Source organism: Protopterus annectens, chromosome 11.part0 (assembly GCF_019279795.1).
Source record: "Protopterus annectens isolate FY-2018-M chromosome 11.part0, PAN1.0, whole genome shotgun sequence".
NCBI classification, from domain to species: domain Eukaryota; kingdom Metazoa; phylum Chordata; order Ceratodontiformes; family Protopteridae; genus Protopterus; species Protopterus annectens.
Window position 1 is genome coordinate 712,908,639 of NC_056745.1, and position 25,248 is coordinate 712,933,886.

At 40.4% G+C, this 25,248-nt stretch overlaps 1 protein-coding gene across 1 annotated transcript in view; it reads right to left on the reverse strand.

Annotated features, from left to right (window-relative positions):
- The window catches only part of HIPK2 (homeodomain interacting protein kinase 2), a 1,139,975-nt gene that overhangs the window by 306,845 nt on the left and 807,882 nt on the right, over positions 1 to 25,248 (reverse strand). The window contains exon 4 of the mRNA XM_044088176.1: positions 13,381 to 13,500. Within this exon, the coding sequence (XP_043944111.1) occupies positions 13,381 to 13,500 (120 nt within the window). The remainder of the gene's footprint in view (positions 1 to 13,380; positions 13,501 to 25,248) is intronic.

Here is a 25,248-nt window from a genome sequence, read left to right on the forward strand (position 1 = left end):
TTGCATATTTTGGTGAGTAAAGATTATAAATTATGACTACATAATGTTGTTGTTGTGTCTTTCGGCTTTTTCCCGGTTAGGGGTCGCCACAGCGGAACTCCGGTCCGCTAATGATTGGCAGTTGATTTTTACGTGCCGAGTTGCCAGCCCTGGCGCACAACCTTCAATGAAGGTACGCCCATTCATGCATGTCTCCACGCAGAAGACGCTCTAGCTGAGAATCGAACCGGACAGCGTCTTATTGTGAGGCGACAACGCTACCGCAGCACCACCACTGCTACTGCTAAAGTCTAGACTGATTTTCCTCTTACTGAGTTGGTGACATTTTGCTTTGACTCGTTTAAGTTCTGAGTTGCATTAGTTCAGTTTGTTCTACTTCCTGAATCTCACTTTTTTTCTGTGCACTGTCTTATCTTGGCAGTAAAAGCTACAGGTATAAGGCCAAGAAGATTTTCCCTCATGACAAAAAAATTAAGGAAATTATAAAAAACAGAGGGGGTGGGAAGACTAGATAGGAAGAGCTACATGTTGAGTGATTAAATGTACTATCATAGGAAGAGTCTTTTTTCCAGACAAATCTGGTGCTGTCCCACAGTCTGCACTTAGTTCCCTAGCAACTGGTCTATGCATGTGTTTCATTACAGCAGAGCCGAGCAAAATAAAACAGCAAAGAAGAAGGAAGTGCGACAGCAGCAGTACAGTTACACTTATTACAATCCAGTGCCTCCAAACACAAACCGACCATGTTTACATACATCTCAAGAAAAGATGCTTAACAAGCTAGTGGACCCAAAGAAGAAGTAAATGAAAGTATCTTAAACACTGAATACTGCGTTTAATGTTCAGTGCAATACATACAGAAGTCAGGTTTCACCTTGAGAGACACACAGCAGCTTTTCTTAAAACTAACAACCAAGTCCTTACCATAAGACTCCTCAGGGTTGGCAATACTTTGCCATTTGAGGCAGACAGCATCTGAGGTTGACCATATACACTCAGACTACATTCACCACAACACCATGTGCTAATAACAACATGAGACAGTAACTTCTTCATTAGCAATAAGCTGCTCAGATACACTGACCTTCCCCCTTTCCTTTTCCCTACTTCTCCATACTGATTGTCATCTTATAGTTACGGTTCCCTTGTCACTGCCCTTTCACAATATTTCAGCACTCTCTCATACTTCTATGTCTATGGCATGAGCATCATACAATGTTCATCACATCCAAGACCTCAGCACCTATCTAGATGTAAATTGGGGGAATACACTGTTTTAGCAAACAAATACTGGAACTAATCCACAGTGCAAACTTAAGCTTTTGTCCTTGTCTTCTGTTAATAACACCCTCTGCTGAAACAGGCACAGCCTACTGTATGGCCTTAAATGTAGTCTGTAGCAGCATCATGCTCAGGTTTCTAGATGCGGCTGCAGGGATTAAAACGGCACCATGCAGTTTCATACTGCAAATACCTTAGCCTGGCTCGCCTCAGCATATGAGGTGAACAGTCTATTTTTAAATTCAAGTGTCTTTCAAAGGAGCTTGTCACAGAATATTTTAATACATTTTTGTTGAACTACTACCAGCTTTCTTCGTCAGGTTTGTTTCCTCTGTGACTTCACTGCTCATTGTTAAATGGTTTGTACTATAGAGCTTTCAAACAAATGTTATATTAGAGGTTAATGTCCCACAACTTTGCGTTGTCCATTGCCATCATTTGCCATAATGACAAAATGACACTAGAAATGATGAAATTTGAAACAAGGAAGGAAAAAGGAAAAAAAAAAGTTGTTAAAACAATGTAAGAAAAATCAGAAACGGAGATGAAGCTCAATCATTCTTCGTGTCTTAGAAAAGAGAACAGATGTGAATAACAGCATAAAAGCTTACTGCCAAATGACGTGTGCTGTTAGAATTTCCTCCTCTCAAGGCTTAATAATAAAGCCAGCTGTTAAAAGGCTAGGTAGATTTGATCATTGGAGCAGGGTAGGGTGGGGACAGAGAAGGAGGTTAATCATCTCTAGCCCTGGTTTAGCAACAATATGAAACCAACAAACTGGAATCCTGCTGTTTCTCTGCTGGCATTTAGTTTATGAAAACTGACTCAGGATAACTTCATTCAAAATCAACAGGCTCAAAATTGACAGACCGCTGCAGTCTTGTCAGTTGTTAACTTTAGTGGAACCTGCAGGATGCCACGAAGTACTTTGAACCTCCATCTTACTTCAAAGCAGCCCGGCCACATGCTGCCACTGTAGAAAAACACAGCTGATCAGTCAGTTTGCTTTCATGCTAAAATACCGTTCTGCTTTTGTTTTTTAATATTTATTTCTGATGACCTTTTCCTTCCCTATCACAATCAGAGCTAGTTACTATATTTGCCTGCTGTATCTTAATGCCATGCAACTTAAAGATGACCAACTAAGCAGTCCAGGGGCATTGCCAGGATTTCTGGAATTGTCTACCCCCTTCCAGAATATAGCCCCTACCCAACTCCTCTGCCACCCTCAACTCAGACAGACAGTGCATACATTGGAGAACATATTTTTCAATACTGAAAAAGAATAAACTGAAATGACTGGCTTAAACTGTTTTTCCAATGTTTTCTAATTTTACCTCTGCACCAAGGCATGTGGTGCAAAAGCTGCAGATGTGGTGCAAAAGCTGCAGAATGACAGCTGTATTCATTAGGGAGCATTTTCCTGTTGTACTACAAGCAAGAAAAACACTTCTAAAAATATGATTTCCATACATTGACATCACTGAGGAGCAACACTTTAACCTTAGTGCTGTCAGTGTAGGAAAAATGTGTGTTGTGTCCATAGTCTTTAATGAGTAAACCACTGCACATGTGCGAAGGTGCCCCATTAAAGTCTCTGAATGCAGCACACACTACTCAGAAGGTAAATTTATTTGGGCTGTTGTTTAATAAAAAGTTTACAAAGATTTTTTTATTAGAAAATTACCCAAATACATAACTACAGACATGTAAAAATGCACTGCGGTACTTGACTAATTAAATGTCACGATGCACATCCTAACATCGGAAAATCGTTTTAAGCATGAAAAATGTTAACCAGGCATTTTAAAAATGGCATTCAAAATATATAACTTAATAAAATAAGGTCTCTGTAAATAGCCAAATTTTTTTAATACACGTTCCAACCACCTAATTGAAAATAGTAAGTTTTCTTTAAAAAGTATATGTTGTGATGTACATTGCATATGTCTGGCTACCTTGAAGCGTAACACCTTTACCCAACTGGCAGTTCATCTATAGACTACAAAACATTCTCCTGAAATAGAAGATTACTGAGATATGTGTAAACTCTATGTTCTGCCTTGGTGGCATATAGTAATAACGCTCATACTCTGACTCAGATGACCCATGTTTCAGTACCTGCAAACACTGATTTTTCAAAGGTGGCAGAAGGACATGCAAAAGCAGGCTGCAGAATGCTGAAAATTACAACCTACAAGCAGGCATTCGGTTCACTGAACTAACACTTGATGGCAGCCCACATAGTGGATGTGTGCAAATGTGCACCTGCATGAGGAAGGCATTGTTGTTCTCCTTGGCGATGCAGATCACATGTTCTTTCACTCCAAAAGTGGGGTTAGAGCCATAAAAAACACCTTACAGCTAGGATGTTGTTAACTTTTTCTGACATCAGTTAGTGCAAGAAAAAAGGATCCCCAGAGGGGTACTTTAGAAGATTTCAGCTTCAAATCATTAGATGAAACTCAGGTAGTGGCCGACTGGCACTCGTGCAAACTGCTTCTGCTTCGGGCTCCACATCAAGAAAGACTGATGTAATGGCATCGGCTGCATTACATTATACTACTGATGACCTGACGTCAGTCCTGAAGACGACAGCAACCGATGCAGAAATACTAAGCCTCTGGTACACGGGCCGGTCGAGGGCTACCCTGGCAGGGATAACCCCAAATGTGATGACTGCAATAGTGAAACACGAAGAACATCAAGCAACCCTCATGAATGTCTGAATAACGTCCTGTCTGGATGGCTTTTGCCACACTGGTTCTGGGTGGACCTCCACCACGCGGGAACAAATGGGCTCAGGTCCATTAGAGGAAGAGCTAAAGGTCAACAGGCATGGGAGCAAATAATACAGGGAGAGAAGGCCATATTTAAATGCAGAGTATTAAGTTAAAAAAGAGTACTGCACCATTTATTTAACCTTTTGCACAGTCAATAATAAAAACATAATAATACTTTACCTTACCCTTGAATCCCAATAGCAGGAAAAGTAGCTTTCAGTTGAAATGTTCAAAGAAATGCTCTCTGACTGCAGGAAAAGAAGCATTTCCATACAATGCTCAAAGAAATGCTGCATACCATGCCACACTGTACCATTAGAAACGTCCTGATCTGTTCAAAACTCCTCTGCAGTGCTGCTGCATAGGGAGCATGACAAACTTGCTAACTTCTCCCTGCTTTCTTAATTTTGATTGGTTGTTAATTTCAAGTTACAGTCAACTAGATGTCAAAGTCTAGAACATTTGATTAGCAGAGCTACAGGATTAATCGGGCTGATCATGTTACAACACTACAAAGAAATGTTGGAGAGATCAGGAAATTCCTAATGAAACATCCATTTTTATAACCAAGCTTCTCAAAAAAAATCTCAGAAAAAATCCTCAGGGCTATCAAGACCACCAGTTCTTCTAAGTATTTGATTTCTTTATTGAGTAGAAAAATAAAAATCTACTCACAGCTACTATAGAACAGATAAAATGGATGACAGCAAAATGGCATATACCCTCTGTGTTTTGCTAAAGTTAAGCGTTCTTCACATCTGAAACTTTATTTTAACAAACTCTGCCATTCCACGTGCATAGTATAGTGGCTTTTCTCATTATGCCAGCAGGCTCCCATTTCTTATTAATTAACCCACGTACCATCAATTTTACATACAGGGTAGCACACAACTGGGACTTCCAGTCACTTAGTCACCTTTCTAGATTTCACTCATTAATACAAACTGTTGTCGCATTTGCCAACAGTTTTTTAACCATCATTCAGCTATTTGGAGACATGCGTGAATGGGCGTACCTTCGTTGAAGGTTGTGCGTCAGGGCTGGCAACTCGGCATGTAAAAATCTACTGCCAATCATTAGCGGACCGGAGTTCCACTGTGGCGACCCCTAGCCGGGAAAAGCCGAAAGACACAACAATTCACCTATTTGCATCAACAATCCTCATGATCCCACATTCCTTAAAGCATTTGTTTTACCTTGTGCAGACCTCACATATGATGCACTTTTCAGATGAACGACGGTTGCCCCTCCTCTTCTAGTAAACAGTCCTTGTACAGTAGATACAACCCAAAGCCAGGAGTTCACTATAAAGAATACTCTACCATGACATCTCAATTATCTCTTGTACCCCTAGAATTTCAATTAGTCCTTCTCCCCTTTACTGACAGCATATTTTACGGACACCTTGTCTAATGCGCTATTATCTGACTCTCCTCCCCTACTCTATCGATCCTTTGGATCCCATCTCAACGGTCTCACTTCTTATGTAAATTGCTAGGCTTACATCTTCCTATTCTCCTCTCAACAATTTCTAGTCCATCCATTATGGCCAATACCTTCACCCTGTCCTGTTAGTGCCTGTTACTTCTTCCACTTTTTTGTCATCCCTTTTTTGCCAAAATAAAAATCCAAGATACTAGCTCCCAAATATGCCCTTGTAGTGTTAGATCATCTGTCCAATTCAGTGAAAAAGGTCTTTCTCCCTGGGCACCACTCCCTCCCAATCATTTTTATTTATTTATTTACTACATTTGTTAACTGGGTAATGTCCGTCTGGGCCAGGAGCCCTTTTTCAGCAGAGACCTGGGGAGAAAAGCTCCAAGAAATAACAATGCTAACACTAATGATTATATATAAAGAAATACAAATAACAGAGTACACATATGGAAAACATTGCGGCCACAAACAGTAATAGTGAGTGTGTGACTGCTAACAGTGGTAACAAGTCAGTTGCTATTTACAAAGAACAATTTCTGAGCTTAGTAAGCATGTCCTACAGGGCAGGGGAAAGTAGTTGTGAAATAAGCAGTGCAGAATAAAGATGAAATGAAGGAGTGGGAAAAGGTAGAGATAGGAGTGAAAGGTGGAGAGATAGGGGTTGAGTAAAGATTAGTTAAGTACTGGAGCTTGGAGAAGTTTAGTCAGGAGTGTGGCAGGAGCAAAGCCAATGAGTAGCAAAGTAGTCCTTTAGCAGTATTTTGAACTCACAAAAGTTAGGATTTTTGGAGATGGGCTGTGGGAGAGTCTTCCAATGTTTGGCTACTTTATAAGAATAGAGGAAGTCTCCATGTTGGTTGTGGGAGTGGGTAACTTTTAGCATAAGTTTGTCAGAGGCATAAGTTTGTCAGAGGATCTGAGGGACCTGGGATTGGAACTGCATTGGACTAGATTGGCAAGTACAGGGCAGTAGTTGGGTTGGTGCAGAATTTTGTGGGCCATTGTAAGTTGATTGAGTGATAAAAGGTTAGGGAGTTCTAGGCAGCTGAGATGGGAAAGAGCTATGTAGTGGTGTGATCTGTGAGGATGATTACAGGCAAATTTAGCAATTTTGTTGTAGCTGGATTCCAAGTTAGAGGTCGGACTTGTGCAGGTTTGTCAAGATGAGAGAACTGTACAATAGTAGGTGTGATCGCTCAGCGGTCAACCTGGCATTTAGAATAAGGTATGGTTTAGTCTGATGGAGGGTGCCTAGTTTGATATGGATCTTTTTGATAGTCAGAGACGTGTTTATCACATTTTAGATTATCATCTATTGTGACACCCAGGAGTTTAGTCTGGGTTTGTGGGTTCTATCTTGGTTCCATTAGAGGAGAAGACTGAGAGAGGGGACCGGCATGGTTTTGATGTTTTGTTTCTGAAAACTATTAACTTAGTTTTGTTAAGGTTTAGTATTAGTTGATGATCTGTGAGATGTTTTTTCTATATCCCAGAAAGCAGTTTGCATTTTTAGCTGAAATTCCTGGGGGGCTGAACAGATCAAAGTAGCACCGTCGGTGTACTGGACAATGGAGGCTATTTGAGTTGCAGAACTAAGGTCATTTGTAAATATAATAAAGAGGAGAGGACCAAGTATGGAGCCTTGGGGAGTACCAACTGAGATGGGAAGTGGGGGGATAGCTTGTTATCCCATTTTGTAGCCTGTTGTTGATGGGAAAGATAGCTATGGAACCAGGTTAGAGAAGATGACCTGAGTCCATAAGATGAGAGTTTGTTAAGAAGTAGTTGGTGTGAAACGGTGTCAAAGGCTTTGGACATGTTGAGAAAAATGGAAGAGACATGCTGACCTTCATTTAAGAGATGAAGGATGGTATTAGTGAAAGTTATTAGGGCAGTGCTAGTACTATGTTTAGGTCTAAAGCCATAATATGATTGGATAATAGGTTGTGATTAAGGAAGTGGTTAATGAGTTGATTGTGGATCCATTTTTCTAAGACTTCTGCGAGGGGGGAGAGGATGGTGGAAATTGGTTAGTTCATTACATGGGCCACCTTTGTGGAGGGGGATGATGTGTGATATTTTCCAGATAAGTGGGACATATTGTTCAGCAATAGAATGGTTAATCAAGACATGAGGTAGGCAATTGAAGGGGCGGCAGTTTTTAGAAATTCATTAGGAAGTTGGTCAGCTGCAAGACAACAAGGTTTAAGCTTGGATAGGAGAGTTTTTATGTAAGTAGTCTGAATGAGTGAGAGATCTGTATATGTATTAGTATATTTAAGGGGTAGTGAGAGGAAAAACCCCACCAAAGAAGGAGGTGTGGGTACACTAGGAGTAATACGCATAAGAATAAGAACCATTCTGCTAATCCCTGTGATAAACTTATGTGAACCCATCCAGTCATCAATACTTAGCCTGAAGCAGGCTAATGTGTTACACCACTTCAACATGCAAAAGTACTTTTGGTAAAATGCAGGGGAACCCTATATATACAAATACACACACATGCACACATGTATATATACATATGTACATATATGATTGTCTTACTTTACAACTGCACTTTCTGTGTGTTATGTGGAAGCAAGTAACATTTTAAAGCTGAAAAAGTTTTTTCCTCATTGGGGGAAATGGGTCAGAAAGGCTTGAGAGATTAAGACAAAATAATGAATGAAGTTAAGCATGTGTTCTCACTGAGCTAATAACTTTTCAAAATACTACAGTGTGTATAGCTAAGCGCTTAAACGTGTGTGTGTGTGTGTGTGTGTGTGTGTGTGTGTGTGTGTGTGTGTGTGTGTGTCTCTGTGTGTGTGTATCTGTCTACACATGCACATTTTGTTTTAAACCAGATGCACTCTTGCAAATTCTGTAAATGCAGAGGAAAGCAAATGCTTGCCATTTCTATGGTGTGTACATTTACTTTTAGTGGGCATCTAAACCCCTAAAGCAGGAGGAAATTACAGATGCCTTCCCTCAGAACTGTAACATTCCTCTTAATCCATTTCCACAGAGAGGATGTATGAATTTGATTGGAAGTCTGATACTGAACTAGATGGTGGTAACCTTTGCTAACACACAAAATGAATAAACAGAAAAAAGTAGCTGCTTCAAAGGTTCAGCTCTGAGCCTTCATGACTGAAGGGTTAGTAAAAATTGTCTCTCCAGTAGATAATAAGACATGTGAGAAAAGGACATTCCAGGAACACGAAGAAAGTGAGAGAGGTGCCTCGCTTGGAGGTATTGTGGAAAAAAAGCCATGAATATGACCGAGACAACCCAAGGTTCGATTAGTGGTTTGGGTGCTGGAAGAGCCAGGAACATGAGGGTAGGTCTAAGTGGTTCATACCAACTCACACATCCTGGGAAAGGGAAAATGTGTTCCCAGTCATCCAAACATCTCCTATGAAAACACAAACTTGTATGATGACAAGGGCCGTAGTAACAGGGCACAGAGGCTTGGACACAGGGCTGTGAAGTTAGGCCTCTTAGGTGTGTGTGTGTGTGTGTGTGTGTGTGTGTGTGTGTGTGTGTGTGTGTGTGTGTGTGTGTGTATACCTGTGTGTGAGTACGCACATTTCACCGGAGGGTACATAACAACCCTGCGGTGATGCAGACACTCACATTATCTACCATGAGATGTTGGTAAACACCTAACCACAAAAGTCATGATGGCTGCCTGAAGGACATCTTCCCAACAGAGCAGAGCTGATACTTGGCAGGCAGCAGGGGAGAAAATCTATTAAAAAACAGAAAGTCCAAAGTAAACAAGACTGATGTAGCACATGAAACTACTGATTAAGTCCATGCAGTCAGGACACAGGAAATCAAGTCAGTGTTATATGACTTGCTGGAACTGTAAATGCTAATGGTAAGACAAAGGCTAGCTGACATGGCAATAGTAGAATACAACTTAACAGATGTTATTCAGTATTTATCCACTGTTCACAAGTATGGAATTTCTCTAAGCAAAGCCCCTGTCATAACAAAGTTCTCATTTATCAAAGAGTAAAAAACAGCGCAAAGTTTAAAAAGAGTAAAAAAGGCAGCAGAAGAAAAATCATTGTAATGCAAAGGGAGAAATGGAAGAGTGCATGTGTGTGTGTGTGTGTGTGTGTGTGTGTGTGTGTGTGTGTGTGTTGTATGCACATGCGAATGTTTGTGAGTGGCATGGGAGAGTCATCACTAGCACAAAAAAGAAGGAAGCAAATGATGCCATGTTCTGGTGGTCTTGTTTCTCCAAGGATGTAAACAGGGTAGAAACAGCACAAAGTAGGGCAATACGAATGTGCATTGTTTGCATGATAACATACATGTAACGAACATAAGTTCTGGGATTGGAAATGAGATCTATGAGGTATGGTATAAACTATCAGCTGGCTCAGTGGTGTACGTGAAGTTCTGAAAGGTAAGATCTAATACAAAACAAGACTGTAAAAGCTATGTTGAAAAAAAGTATGTCTTCATAGCAAATAAGGTAGATGCGCTGTGAGACAGATGTTGGAGAACTGTAGCAATGACATTTTAAACAAAATATGTCACAAGCTGCTACCCAAAAGTTAAGACTCCTGTACAAAAATATGAGTAAAACAGCAGCAAAACACAGGAGTACGAGTCGGCAGAATAAAATCCACATCAATGAATCTCCGTAATGAAGATTTTATCCATGAAATGAAGACTGTTTTATCTATTGGTGAAGTGAAGACTGCCTGCCTTGTGTTTTGTTTCATTACGGAGATTCGTTGATGTGGATTTTATTCTGCCGACTCGTACTCCTGTGTTTTGCTGCTGTTTTACTCACATTTTAAACAAAGTTGGAGATCTGCTATGATCTGCATCTTTTGCCACAAATAAGGGGAAAACACAGAGATCAAATGAGCACGCAGGTCATTAATTTCTTGTTGTTCCAATTTCATCACCCAATGCTATATGATCTGGCTCGCTCATTCTATACCTAGACTGTGAACAGCCTCTGGATGTATGGTTCACTATCTCAGCTTCTCTACAAGTAAATTCCTTTCTGATATAGTCACTACAGTAGTTGTGACACAACCTAAATTACTGGCAGGGGATGACAGATCTTCATCTACGTTAAAGTATCCCCTCTTTTCTACATTTCCCTCTAAATGTGCTATTCACTTGGTGTTAGAAAGCCTTTGCATAAATAACAGTGTTTCCCATGTCAGTATGGCATGCAAGTGTCTGTAGTATATACTCCTTCCAACAGAAGAGGGTACAGTACTGCCCCAAAGTCTCAGCATTTCCTACTTGCCGTTGGGAGGAAAGGTGGGTTGCTTTTGATGGATGCTTCTGTACTATACAGTACAGGTTGTCTATTGCCTGTTACATAAACTAAATATTGTAACTCATTCAGTCCTGAGCAGCAGGAGGCTAATTAAGCCCCTTCTTCTAAGCTAGGAAAGCAATAACTTCCTCAGAACGTTTCTCCAAAATAATCTATTGAAAATGCACTTCATAAGATTTGCAATATCTTACAGACAATGTAAGTTACAGAAAAAATGTAAAATATGAAAGGTCCTTGGTAGACAGTGGACTACAACACTGATGCCGGTACTGAAAGTCTGTATGTAGATGCTGATTTTACATTGCGGATTTATAAAAGAAAAATATTATTTTATTTGCTAAAAATTACTAGTGTTAAGGCAAACAAAGGGTTCCAAGACATCAGTGGTAGAATGGTTCACCTGTCTGAGCACTTTCCAATAACAAGACAGGAGGGGTAGCACAGTGCTGTTTTGTAATACTGCTTACCCTGTGCAAATTACATACATGATATGTTTACAATATTTCAAAACAATATGAAGCTAGAAACCATGCATGTTATGTAGCAGGTATCAATGGCAACATTGTGTGCCTTAATGTTTTGTAGAAGAGGACAACATTTGTTCACCTGTAAGTCATACAGATTTTATGAAATTAATGAAGCTACAAAAATGTTGTTAATGATTATAACTGACTTACCAAAGAAACATTTATACCTTAGTGTCTTCATGCTATCTACTATCTTTTAATTTACTTTTCTTACTAACGCTCACTGCTTGCATCCACTATATAAAATAAGACAACCACACTTCATTTTTCCATTATTAATGTAAACTTGTAAAAATATGCATATTTGTCATAATTTTTGTAAATGCTTCTACATAACTGCTTCTCCATACATTCTATGCTGTGTTTCCCAAAGCATGCTTAGGAAATCATGTTAACTTGCAGATGCCACCTTGATGCCGTACCTGAACAACGACTTTAAAAACACTGCAGAGTACACTTGTCAAAAAGAGTGTAGGGATAGGGAAATCTCCTGTACAGGACATACAGGAACTCTGACTTCCTGATGACAACAGTCTTCTAAAAAACAATGACTTAAGATGAAATGAAAATGCAAGAAAGATAGAAAAAAAATGAAATGCTTACCTTCTCCCCTCCTCCTTGCTTTCACATCAGGTATTCGTCCAGGTTAGATAAGCAAGCAGTTTGGTTATTCTATTTTGAGACAGTCACTCCAAGAAGTAATGACTGACAGGTACAGCCCAATGTCCTAGGGTCCTGCTCAGTAACTAATGGGCCTTTGTAGTGTGGGCTCAAAAACCAGCATTCATCCTTGCTGGCTAGCTAGTGGAAAGACTGCAGACTTTCCAGATGCACTATTTCTACTTAAGAAGGTCACAAAGCTCATTGGAAAATGATCATCTTGGTGACCAACTGCGGCACAATACCAGGGTGCATCCTTCACTTGCAAGATGCATGCATGCAACTCAAGGACTAATGATGCATGCATATATGTACAAAATGCACTATTTGCCTTCATTCCATGCTAAACAGTTGCAAAGGACATTCAATGGAAATTACACCAACTTCAGTATAAAGCAATGTCAGGTATGTGAGTGCAGCCCTACCATTTTCCTGTTCATTTCTCAAAAATAAAAAATCAGCTTTGTCTCCTACAAATGATGGGTTGACATAAATGAGCAAGATAAAAATAACTGGCTAAGTCTTAGCATGCATGCATGGGACACATGCAGCATAACGAGGACATATTAAAAAATCAAAGCTATAAAATTATTTTCATTTTCTGTCAGACTACAAAACACCTAACATTCTTTCTTTAGGGCACTGCAGTGCTCTGCTCCTGTTTTCATGATGACAATGAAGACAGATATCAAGGTAACCACTCATTTTGTTCAAGGTTGTGCTGAACTTGTCAGCATACCTAACACAGTATGATTAGTATAGTAATTAATGAATTAGTAACAAACCTGAGTTTGATTGACTAGCAATGATGACAAAAGTCTAAACTCTGAGTCATCATATACAATTACTGATAAGGTTCTGTACCTAAAATAAATATAATCTGAAATGTAATAAGTAATGTGTTATGTACAGATTGCTGTACTAGGCTCAGTTTTCATCTCTGGGTATTGCAAGCACCAGTGACATTTTATTTCTTCTTTGAAATGCTTGTATTTGGCTACTAAGATGCTATTGGAACTGACATTACCCACAAGTGAAAACAGAGACCATGCAAAGGACATCTCACAACACTTTTAAAATGGAATATGTCACTAACAGACTCCCTAACACACTACACTTATGACACCATCTCCTTCAGTATCTGCTCATTCCCTCTGCCCACCCAGGGAGAACTACCACTCTGTCAGATGGACTACATTAAACGCTGGCAAATGGGACAGTGTGCCACACATTAAAATGTACACAAATGGCATAGTTACTGTCCCTACAGAACAAAGTGAAACAAAAATTTCTGAAATACACAAAAAACTATGTCGTTCTCCTTTGCATTTCTGTTATAGGTTTCATTAAATGCTTTTGTTATATAACAGTAACATCTTACAAATCTTACCTTAAGCCTCCAAAGCGGGTATGCGGAGTCTGGATCCCTGTTAAAAAACCTTGTCGTCTTTGTACCTGCACTTAGCAAGTACTCTGCTGGCAAACCCTGCGTCTGTGAAATGTACCGAATCTGAGAGACAAAAGTAAGACAAAAACAATGAGAAAAATCGACCTTATAAGTCTAATGTAGCCAACATCCTGGCCTTTTACTAGTAGCCCCACCAGGAATGCGGAAACTAAAGTATGCTTATAGAAAAAATGTTAACATTCTAGAGGCCTAAAACTTTGAGATAATGGCCATGATGCAAGAAATAGTCTGCACTGTGTTCAGATTCAATAATGGTACAGTAAATAAAAAATTAAAAGGCATACTCAGTAAATACTTATTACCAGATATCATTCTGCAGTATAGCTTACAAAAATGAAACAAAACATTTATAACAAAAGTAGACTGCACAAACGTGCTCTGTTCCATTACCTATACAACACCATTAAAATACGCAGCAATATATAGAAAACAGTCATTCCAAGGTTGCTACTACCAGCCTCAGGTTAAAAAGAAATTAACCCATGTACACTCTAATAAAAAGCAATTCCAGCAAGTATGTTGCAAAACACCACCAAAACCATCACCCTTAAACAATGACACAATTTTTCTTCATTTTCTCCTCTGTCTTTCCATGATTGTTGACCTCTCACCCCCCCCCCCAAGCTTAATGTACTCACTACCAAAGGAGAAAGTGCAATGCTAGGTAGTGTGCGCCTACTTCCACAACAATGAAAACAAAGTCTACTGACCAATACATGGTGGTAAGTCTGCAGTTACTTCATGGGCCCGGTTCCAACAGAATTGTTCTCAGTGTAATGTAGTGCACCCAAAGGTGTAGCTGAATAGTGTATGGGTTCCTTCCTACCTGACTCTGGTGACACCCCTATTTACACCCAACACACTAAGGTTGCAAGTAATAACAGATTTTATTCTAGATGGCAACTCTAGTCTTAACAGGCAACAGCACAGTAGCAAACACATTATTGCAGTAGCACAAAGTTTAGCAATAAGCCAATATGAGGTATACATACAGTGAAATTACACCTCCCAGAACTCAATAAGAGAGGTCTTGTCATTCAGATATGAGCAAAAATGTAATGTCATTAAGCAGTAAAGATTCTATAATGCAACAATACTAACAGCAGCTATAACCTTGATCAGTTCCAATCAGATCAAACTGTGAAAACACTCTATTATACCCTGTTCACTGGCCAGTGACTACTTACAGTCTTAATGCCGGCATGAAGGGGCCCGAAGTTGGAGCACATATGAAACCCGGGTATTTGTAATCCACAAAACATTTAAAGGGAAATCCACACTGAGGGGTGAGTAACATGAGATCCACAAAACGACAGCCAGTACTATTTTAAGATAAAGCTATACAGTTCCAGTTCAGAAAAGGAAAAAGAGAAAAGCCCAGGCCCATAGTCCCAGACAAAGCTATACCACAATCTTATGAAAGTATAAAATGGCAACCAAAGCCTCTCACCATTCTGTCGATAATATTCGGGATGTCAGGCACCGCAGTTTCACTGATGAGAAGTGTAGAGATCACCCAACAGCCATCTGGTAATTGAAAACGACTTCTTTACAATAGGCACAACAACATTCCTGTCCTTGCTGATCAGATGCAGCATGGGACTACTGGTTCCAGACTTCTCTCCTGATGCCACAGATCACCATCAACCAGGTTTTCAAATGAGGGAAAAAGCATGATCTGCAACCTCACTTCCCTCTCCCAGACACTAGACACATCCAGTTTTAATGAAAGCCCCCCCCCCCCCCATCCCTTCATCCTGTCTTTTCTTTCTGATCTCTTTCACTTTTGTTTCTCTCTTTTATATCAAATGAAAAGGAACTACACACTGTGGTGTATTGGAAAAGTGCAGTATGATAAACATACAGTGAAATACAGTGGGAGCTGCACTCTCCCTCCACTTGAAAACTTGGGTCCTCCTAAGTCAAAGGTAGAATTGCAGCAATTTATATATATATATATATATATATATATATATATATATATACACACACACACACAAACACTAAGGCACCATCAACTGAACAGTATTTCTGCATTCAAAAGGTACATCCCACCAAACCTGATCAACATTATGCTTAACTTGGGATGGGGTGTCACCAGTTGAGCAGGAGGCATAGGGATCATGGGCGTACACTCTCCAATGAGCAGTGGTCACAGGCTCTTCTGTACTATGTCCCAAACTGTCATATGTAAGCCTCTGTGGGGGCCGAATCAATCTCTGAGGCTTTGGTTTGAAACAGATAACGGCACAGAAACAGCACTCAGTCTACTGTTGGTGCTGGACTGTTCAAAGTGACAAGGGACAAGTTCCGGTGAATTTACATTGAGATTGCAGTCCATGTGGTCTTGAACATCATCATAGAAAAGTAACAAACAAACAACAACTGTACCACCGCTAGGAAGTTTATTATAAAACAGATAAGCGCTTTCAGGGATGTGCCCCTTCATCAGACAACTCACAAAAACAATTCATTCCTTATATAGTAGAAGCACCTGCTATCACTTAAGTCTTAAAGATACAGTGTTAAATACAAATGCTTTAACCTGGTCCACTCTAGTATATCTTGAATATGCATATATCTGGTTCAAAAATTCATAAATATTAGAACACATATTATGTATATGAATCATGGTTAATAATGGCATAATGGTTAAGGTGTTTACCCCACAGACACAACATGCAGGGTTCGACCCCCACATGGGGCAACTGGCTAGGCTCAAAATGGCTCACAAGGATGCCCAGTACCAATCTATGAACCTATGAACCTATATCAAATTTGCTAAAACCATGTCCTACTATGCAAACAATTTAAAAAATATATAAAAAATATACATGTACATATGTAAATAAAAATGTATGTATATAAAAATGTATATACATAAGAAATGCATAAACAACTTGGTATGTCATAATGACAGAACATAAATGCAATAAATAAAATTATACATTAAAGTTCAAATTCATGTATTATCTAATGCTAAATACAGTAAGCATATTAGCTGGTACACTAGATTTGTGGATGACATCTTTTTGCTATGGAATGGCCGATTTAAATGAATTATTTGCTTATTTGAACAATACTACTATGTTCCTTAGGTTCACATCTAAGTATTCTGTACATGAGATTGATTTCTTGGGTGTTAAGGTTAGGAAAGACAATTTAATTCACATCAAAACCAGCCTATATAGGAAACCTGTTAGGAAGAACAACTACCTGCACAAGTATGCATCCTAACCATACCAAATGGAATATCATTAAGGGTCAAGTCTACAGGACATGTACATGTATATTTTTTATATATTTTTTCTAGATATTTATATACATCATTTTTTCTTTTCTATATATTTTTATACACACATGCATACATATTTATACTTACATTGATACTGTTATACTTCAACATGCTTTTTCATACACATACATATTATATTTTATATGGTGTTAGTGCACTATAGATATATTTATATCTATGCTGCATGTTATAGTTTATGTTTTTAAAAAATTGTTTACATAGTAGGACATGGTTTTAGCAATTTTGATATAGGTTCATAGATTGGTACTGGGCGTCCTTGTGGGCCATTTTGAGCCTAGCCAGTTGCCTCATGTGGGGGTCGCACCCTGCATGTTGTGTCTGTGGGGTAAACACCTTAACCATTATGCCATTATTAACCATGACTCATATACATAATATGTGTTCTAATATTTATGAATTTTTGAACCAGATATATGCATATTCAAGATATACTAGAGTGGACCAGGTTATAGCATTTGTATTTAACATTGTATCTTTAAGACTTAATTGATAGCAGGTGCTTCTACTATATAAGGAATGAATTGTTTTTGTGAGTTGTCTGATGAAGGGGCACATCCCTGAAAGCGCTTACCTGTTTTATAATAAACTTCCTAGCTGTGGTACAGTTGTTGTTTGTTTGTTACTTCAACTATATTTATTTTACACCAGCTGTTTTATTAGTTGGTAGAGGATTTCTGTGTTTTGCAATCATCATAGAAAAGTCCACTAAAACCCCAGTCATCATCACTGTCCTCCTCTCCTTCAGCAGGAGGAATCATAGGCCCTTGAACATTTGGGAGGATATCTCCTATCCGCCTTAGTCTTCTGGATGGCCTTGAGTTAGGTTTTCGCTGAGCCATTTTGAGTTCCGGATTCAATGATTCTGCCTGTGAAGACTGGTAGAGATGGGTGAAGGCTGCTAGCCCAGTCAAATAGAACTTGGTACATAATTCTGTCATTTGTAAATATGAATGTTGAAATACAGGCTTGTTTTCTTAAATGAAAGAATATGCTGTGAAATGTTGAACTTAAAACAATGTAGCAACATTGCCCTCTGCTGTAAAGAAAGCTCAGTCAAGCATTTCTTGGCTGTCCTTTGAAATTAAAATTATTTCATGTCTGTCCCTTTGAAGTTAGAATTTGGAGTCCATGAGTCTGGAGTGAAGCATCCTGCCTATTGTTTTAACGTAAGGAATAATTACTAGAGTTTACATATGGAATGTCTTTTATGGCTGTAGTTTCCTGCAGGTGCAAGATGACAAGAATGTAGTATCTGTCAGCCTGGGAACACCAGGAAAGTGTGAAAAAATGATGTAATGGGAATCAGGACTGAAAATAGCAATTTAAACAGAGAGGAGCAGAAGGCATTAAGCATTTTGTTGTCTGGACCATCAAACTCCCAACACTGTCTTGCTCATATGTAAGTTATCTTAGACTTGTGTTTTCTTTTAGAAATAGCTAGGAACTAGAAAGATTAGACTAAGTGTTTTTCTGTGATGTCAGAACTGTACTACTGATTTATTTTAAGTATTTCTGAGTGATCTCTGAACTCTTGACTAGCACTGTGTAGTAGAAAGTATTGTCTTGTGTTTTTATTATTTATTATTAAATATTTTAAAACCTTTTAACTGTGGCTGGCTTGTGTAGAGATAATTTAAGCTCTAGGGTACACTGCATATTTATAGAGTTTACTGTCCAAGTCATTCTAAATAAGCCTTGACTGTTTAGTCACAACTACCAATTGGATAATAATATTGCACAGTAATAATTGGACACCCTTTTAAGGGCCTTTGAGTAGCTGATAGTTATTAGTGGGTGGTGGCAAGTGGAACTACCGTACAGTCTGGGAGAAAGGGGCACAGCTGGAGAAACTGTGCCAGCCTTCCCCAGGAGTGTCTGTGTGGTTGTATAAACTCTTCTCAAAGTGCGTGTGTGTGTGTGTGTGTGTGTGTGTGTGTGTGTGTGTGTGTGTGTGTGTGTGTGTGAGCTACTTGGGGAGGGACACGAAGCACTGGTTGGACAGAGAGGGTGCTAGAGGTTTTAGCTTGCCCACTAAGCTGAGATCTGGACCCTATAGCTGTGCCAGTGGGGAGTCTTATTGGGGACCTGGAGAGCAAGGGAGTGACCAGCCCCAGACTGACTGTGATCTCTGTGTGCTGTTAAGGGAAATTGCACTACACTCTGTGTATTTGTTATCTTTTCCTCATCTATGAGACACCCTCTGTGGTGTTAGTGGTGAGGATTGAGGCTCCTTGATTGCTGGGCTAGGGCATGGGCGTCACACTGCCAAAGGCATTAAGTTGTTGCAGTGCCAGGTTTTGATGGGTCCTTCTTTCCCCTCAGGGCAGACTTGGTAGACAGGGATGTTAGGTAGCTGAGAACAAATGATGTAGATATCAGATCCCCAATGGTCAGCTAGTTTATGCTTTCCTTGCAGGCCCAAGGTTCTCAAGAGAACTCTGTCCCCTGGTTGCAAGTCATGTATCTTCACTTTCTTGTCATAGTAGGCCTTGTTTCGCTGATGTCTTTGTCCTGTTGATTGTTCAGCTAGCTCATAGGCCTGTCTGAGGTGCTTCTTGAGTCTCTCCACATAAGTGCCATGAGATTGCACTGGCATATCATCAGCTGTGACTCCAAAAGTTAAATAACAGGAAGATGAACTTCTCTTCCAAACATTAAGAAGTAAGAGGAGAATCCTGTAGCATCATTTTTAGTACTGTTGTATGCATGCACCACTGTGGCTATATGTCTACTCCATGGACTCTTCTTCTCAGCAGATAGTGTTCCCAACATGTCTAGTAAAGTTCTGTTGAAACTCACAGGCTGAGGATCCCCTTGAGGATGACAGGGAGTGGTGTGACTTTTCTGAATTCCCAAAAGAGTGAGTAGTTCATGAACAAGTTTGCTCTCAAAGTCATGCCCTTGATCTGAGTGTATCCTTTCTGGCAGGCCATAGTGTACAAAGAACTTCTCAAGAAGTAGTTTTGCCAGTGTAATAGCTTTCTGATTGCGAGTTGGAAATGCTTGAGCATATCTGGTATAGTGGTCTGTTACCACCAGCACATTACTGATCCCACCTTCGTCCAGTTCAATGCAAAGGAAATCTATACAGACAAGTTCCATGGGCCCATTACTCTCCATTTGACCCGATGAGGCAGCTCTGGTGGGCAGAGTCTTTCTCTGAATGCAGCGAAGACATGTACGACAATAATCTTCAACATTTTGTTTCATGCATGGCCAGTAGAATCTGACTCGTACAAGTCCAAGAGTTCTGTCGTAATCAGATGACCATGTTCATCGTGCAATGACTGAAGTACTACTTCTCGATACTTTTGAGGAATCAACAATTGCCATTTTTCACTGCCAAGTGCACTAGGAGATCTCCTATACACTAGCCCATTTCGTATCTGGAGTCTGTCCCATTCTTTAACCAAAAGTCTTGCCAGTGGATGAATATCTGTGCAAAGCATATCAACTTCTCTAAAGAAGCTACCACCAGCTGACCTAAGGGATCTTCTCTTTGATCTCTCCTGAGGTCACTGTTACTCAAAGCTGGTAGTGATGAAGCCTGTAAAGTGACCAGATTACAGTAAGCTTGGGGTATGCTTTGCAGACAGCCCCAACTTCTGGGCCCAACATTCAGTTTGTTGGTAGCAGGTTGCAATCTGGCACATAGCTCTCACTCCTGGTGCTGGAATTTCCACCCATTCATCATCGGGGTGTAAATCCCCATGAGGTCTTCTGGACAAACCATCAGCATCTCCATTTTTGTGTCCTGGGCGATATATTAAACTGAAGTTGTAGTTGGATAAAGCTGCCATCCATCTGTGACCAGTAGCATCTAGCTTTGCAGTGGTCTGGATGTATGTCAGAGGGCTGTTGTCAGACTGAACTTCAAATTCAGCCCCATAGAGGTAATCATGCAGCTTGTCTACTACAGCCCACTTTAAAAGCAAGGAATTCCAACTTGTGTGCAGGATAGTTCCTTACTGTTGGATATAAACTTTGACTGATAAAAGCCACAGGTCTCAGTTTCTTGTCATGCTCCTGGTAAAGGACTCCGCCTAAACCATCTCTGCTAGCATCCACATGTAATGTGTACGGCTTTGTTGAGTCGGCATATGCCAGCACTGGGGCATGTGTGAGACAATACTTAAGCTGTTCAAATGCCTCTTCACACGCAGGAGTCCAACGACTCTTGATGAATTCTTTAGAGCCTCTCGGTCCCTTTGGCTTCTTCAGAAAGATGTCGTCATCTGTTTCATCTGCTTCCTCATCATTTCGGAGAAATTGATTGAGTGGTCTTGGTATCTTTGAAAATCGTTCCACAAAGCTTCTATAGTAACTGCAGAATCCAAGGAAAGATCGCAGCTCTGTGTTGGTTCTGGGTCTGGGCCAAGATGTCACAGCTTCAACTTTGCTGGGGTCTGTGGATATTCCATTTGCAGACACTACATGTATCTCACAGGTCACTGAAGTTTGGAAAAATGTACATTTGTCCAGTGACAACTTCAGTCCTTCCTTCTCAAGTCTGTCCAATACTTTTGTCAGTCTTTCTTCGTTTTCCTCTAGTCTTCCCAAAGATGATGTCATCAAGGTAGACTAAGACTTCCAGGAGATGCATGTTTCCAACTTTTCTTTCCACGAATCTTTGGAAAGTTGCCAGTGCATTTGATAAACTTTGAGGTAGGCGATCAAACTCAAAACATCCCAAAGGAGTGATGAAGGCAGTCTTCTCTTTATCTTCTGGGTGCATAGGGATTTGATCGTATCCACTACTTAAGTCTAGCACACTGAACCAATTACTGCCCACCAGGCAATTTAGAGCATCTTCAATCTGGGGTGTTGTGTACTGGTCTGGAATGATTCGCTGATTCAGAGTACAATAGTCAACACACATGCAAATTGACCCATTCTTCTTCCTGACAACGAGAATAGGAGAGACATATGGACTTCTTGACTCTCAAATTAGCCCTGCGGCTTTAAGTTCTTCCATATGTTTTCTCAAGTCCTCCAGATCTCCTGGGGTTACCCTTCTGGAACTTTCCCTGAAAGGTCAGTCTTCTTTTAATCTTATTCGGTGTTTTGCACTTTTCGCACAACCCACATCCAGCTCACTTGTAGAAAAAATATTTTTCTTCTTCATCAACAGCTCTATAGCTCTGGTTACCCACTCAAAGGACAGAATACCACCTCCTAGATCAATATCTTCCAGCTTCAGCTCGTTGACACTGCTCTTGTTTCTTGTCAAAACAGAAGCAGGTAAGGGAGTGGCAGCATAAACATTTTCCAAAAGCACTTGTGAACGCAGGACAATGGGTGTACTTTCTTTATTCTTCAACCCCACAGGCAAAGTATCATAAGGATGCTTCACCTTGTCAGCAGGCCAAACTTTGGGGACTAATTCCAGCCCTGGTGGCAAGTCTATTTCTTGATCCATTTCCATCATGAGATGAGCGGAAGCTGTTTGTCCACACATCCTCACTTTGGCCCTCAGGCAGGTGACCTGACCAGGAAGAATTATTTCTTCTTTCGCAGGAAGGGTCCATACATGACCAATTTCATCTTTCTTACTATCCTTCTCCTTCTGAAGAGCACAAAAAGCTGGTCTCAGGAGTGGATGTAATGTTGGGTGCTCTGAGGCATCAGCATTCTTCTGACAAGGTCAGTATTTCCCCCACTAAAATAGATGCTGAATCCTTTCCTTTTGGCCTGAGGCACACAACAGTGAGAGCTTCAAAAACTTTTGTTGACCCAACAACTGAGGTGGAAAATTCTAACTTGAGTGAGACATAACCATCATATGGGAACTTCGTGTCAGTTAGCCCCCAGATCTCCAAGTCTTCTAATTTTCCAAGTGGCAAATACTTTTAAGTATTTCTGGTAGAAGTCTCTGAACAAAATGGTGATTTGTGCAACAGTATCCAACAATGCTTTACTGTACACATCCTCTATCTTCACTGCCACGATAGGGGATGGTCTCACTAGGCCATCAGGTACTTTCTGTTTGCGGTGTTGTTCAGCCATACGGCAGTCAGCATGTTGTTGAGGTACAGTCAGTTGGCTTCACCATTTTAAAGGATGGAACTCTTTCTTAGTAATCCTTTGTGATTTTGGATGCTGAGACTTTTGCTGAGATGGCTTTCCAATTTGGCTGTTCTCTTACACCTGCCCTTTCCCTGACTGTAGTGCGGTCTCGGAGTTAGAATATTTAGTTAGGGAGGGTGAAGCCCCCCACTTAAATATGTTTGTTTTTGTGTGGCTTTGGTGTTTGGCCAATCAAATTTTTTCCGTTGGAAAGAAATTGGTGATTTGGCCGTTTGATAACCTTGGTGTTTGACATTTTCGTGTCAAACAAGTCAGAGTCAACATTTTAACATGTCGACATTATAATATAGACCCAACCATGGCTCCCATTTAGCAATGCTGCAGGTTCCTGCTTGTGTTCCCTCACTGCTTTAGTTGATGTTGAATATGGAGATTTGGCTTCCAACAGGGCTTCCTCTTCCCTCAATTCTTTAACGAATTGAGAAAAGGTTAGATTTTCTTTCCTATCTCTCATCCTCAGTTCTCACATAATGGGATCCATAGGTTGAGCTCCTTGTAAAATTTGACTGATTCGTACTTGGTCAGCTACTTTCAGAAATTTGACCGATTCATACTTGGCCAGCTACATTCAGATCCACCCCCTTCTTTAGGATGATCTGGTGGAGAATTTTATCTAATCGATTAATGTAGTCAGATAGTTTCTCACCAACTTCTTGGTATGTATATTCAAACTGATACAATAGGTCAGCAGCCCTCCCTGTTCTTCCAAACACATCCTGCAGTACTCCTAAATAGTTCTTGGCTGTGCAATCTTGCTTACTCATCCTTAGGTTGCGTATGGTATCTGCAGCTAATCCCTTTAAACTTTCAGCTATCCGCTGCTTATTCTGAGTTTCTGGGATATCCCACTCCTCTATGGCTGTGAAGCCTGATCCAGCCAAGATTCAAAATCTTCCTCTCCCTGAGGTGTGGGTAGTTTGCCAGAGAAGAAACGTAGCTTGCGATATCCAAACCCAGTGAATGGCTGTGTATGCCTTAAGCATTTTTCTACAAGACTTCCCAAACCATTCAAAACTTCAGGCCCTATAGTATTTGTGAGCAGTGAAGCTTCAGTTTCTGGTGTAAGGTTCTGATCTGCTTGGATAGCTTCTACAGGTATTTGTTCTGTTGCTGTGCTAGTGCACTTCTCAGGGATTACCACACGGACTGCATTCTCGCCTGAAACTGATACACTAAGGTATATGCTCATACACTAGAGGACTTTTCCATTCTAATAGGGCCAATGTGCTCTGTTCTATAGTGTCCATGATGCTGTCTAATAAAAATCCATGACAACTGGTAAGGATTCTGTGATTTGATGTATTACTTGTCAGTCTATGTGACACCTGGCAACACTAGAACAAAGCAGTGCTCTGACTGAGCATTGTTCATAGGTTCATAGGTTCATACTAGGCTATCTGCCCGAGGGCATTTACAAGCCTAGCCCATAGTTTTGTGGCTTACGCCACCCCTTTAGTATGGGGAACTATACCCATTATTTTGCTGTGCCTCTGTTGAGCAGTGACACTGAGGTAATCCCTGGGGTATATCTGCGATCTCCCATCCATTGGTCAAGATTTCTCTTGAACAAGGCCAGCGAGGTGCTCTGCCTCACATATACCGGGATTTTATTCCACAGCTGTCTGCACCACTTAGCGGCTACTTCTAGGTTCATCCTGCTGCTGGTGTTGCTTTACACATATTCAGGGGAATAGGGCAGAGTTCTAGGCAGTACAGGCAATCCTGGACGAGCCCCCAAATGTAGCGCACCCGCAGGGGTAGCTGAATAGTGTATGGGTTCCTTCCTACCTGACTCTGTTGACACCCCTATTTACACCCAACACACCAAGATTGCAAATAATAACAGACTTTATTCCAGATGGCAACTCTTGTCTTAACAGGCAACAGCACAGTAGCAAACAAATTATTGCAGTAGCACAAAGTTTAGCAATAAGGCAATATGAGGTATACATACAGTGAAATCACACCTCCCAGAGCTCAGTAAGAGAGGTCTTGTCATTCAAATATGAGCAAAAATGTAAGGTCATTAAGCAGTAAAGATTCTATAATGCAACCATACTAACAGGAGCTATAACCTTGATCAGTTCTAATCATACCAAACTGTGACAACACTCTGTTATACCCTGTTCACTGGCCAGTGGCTACTTACAGTCTTAATGCCGGCATGATGGGGCCCGAAGTTGGAGCTCATATGAAACCCAGGTATTTGTAAACCACAAAGTGTGTGTTGCCCATATCCTTACTTGGATAGGAGGAAGTTTCTCTGTTCACCAGTGAGAGTGGGGATCTTTGAGCAGCCTATCTGTCCCTGGAGGAGTGGTCTCAGCCCAGCAACTAGTAGTTTATTGGCCGTTTTGGGCTAATTTCTATCTCTTTCATCTCCCTGC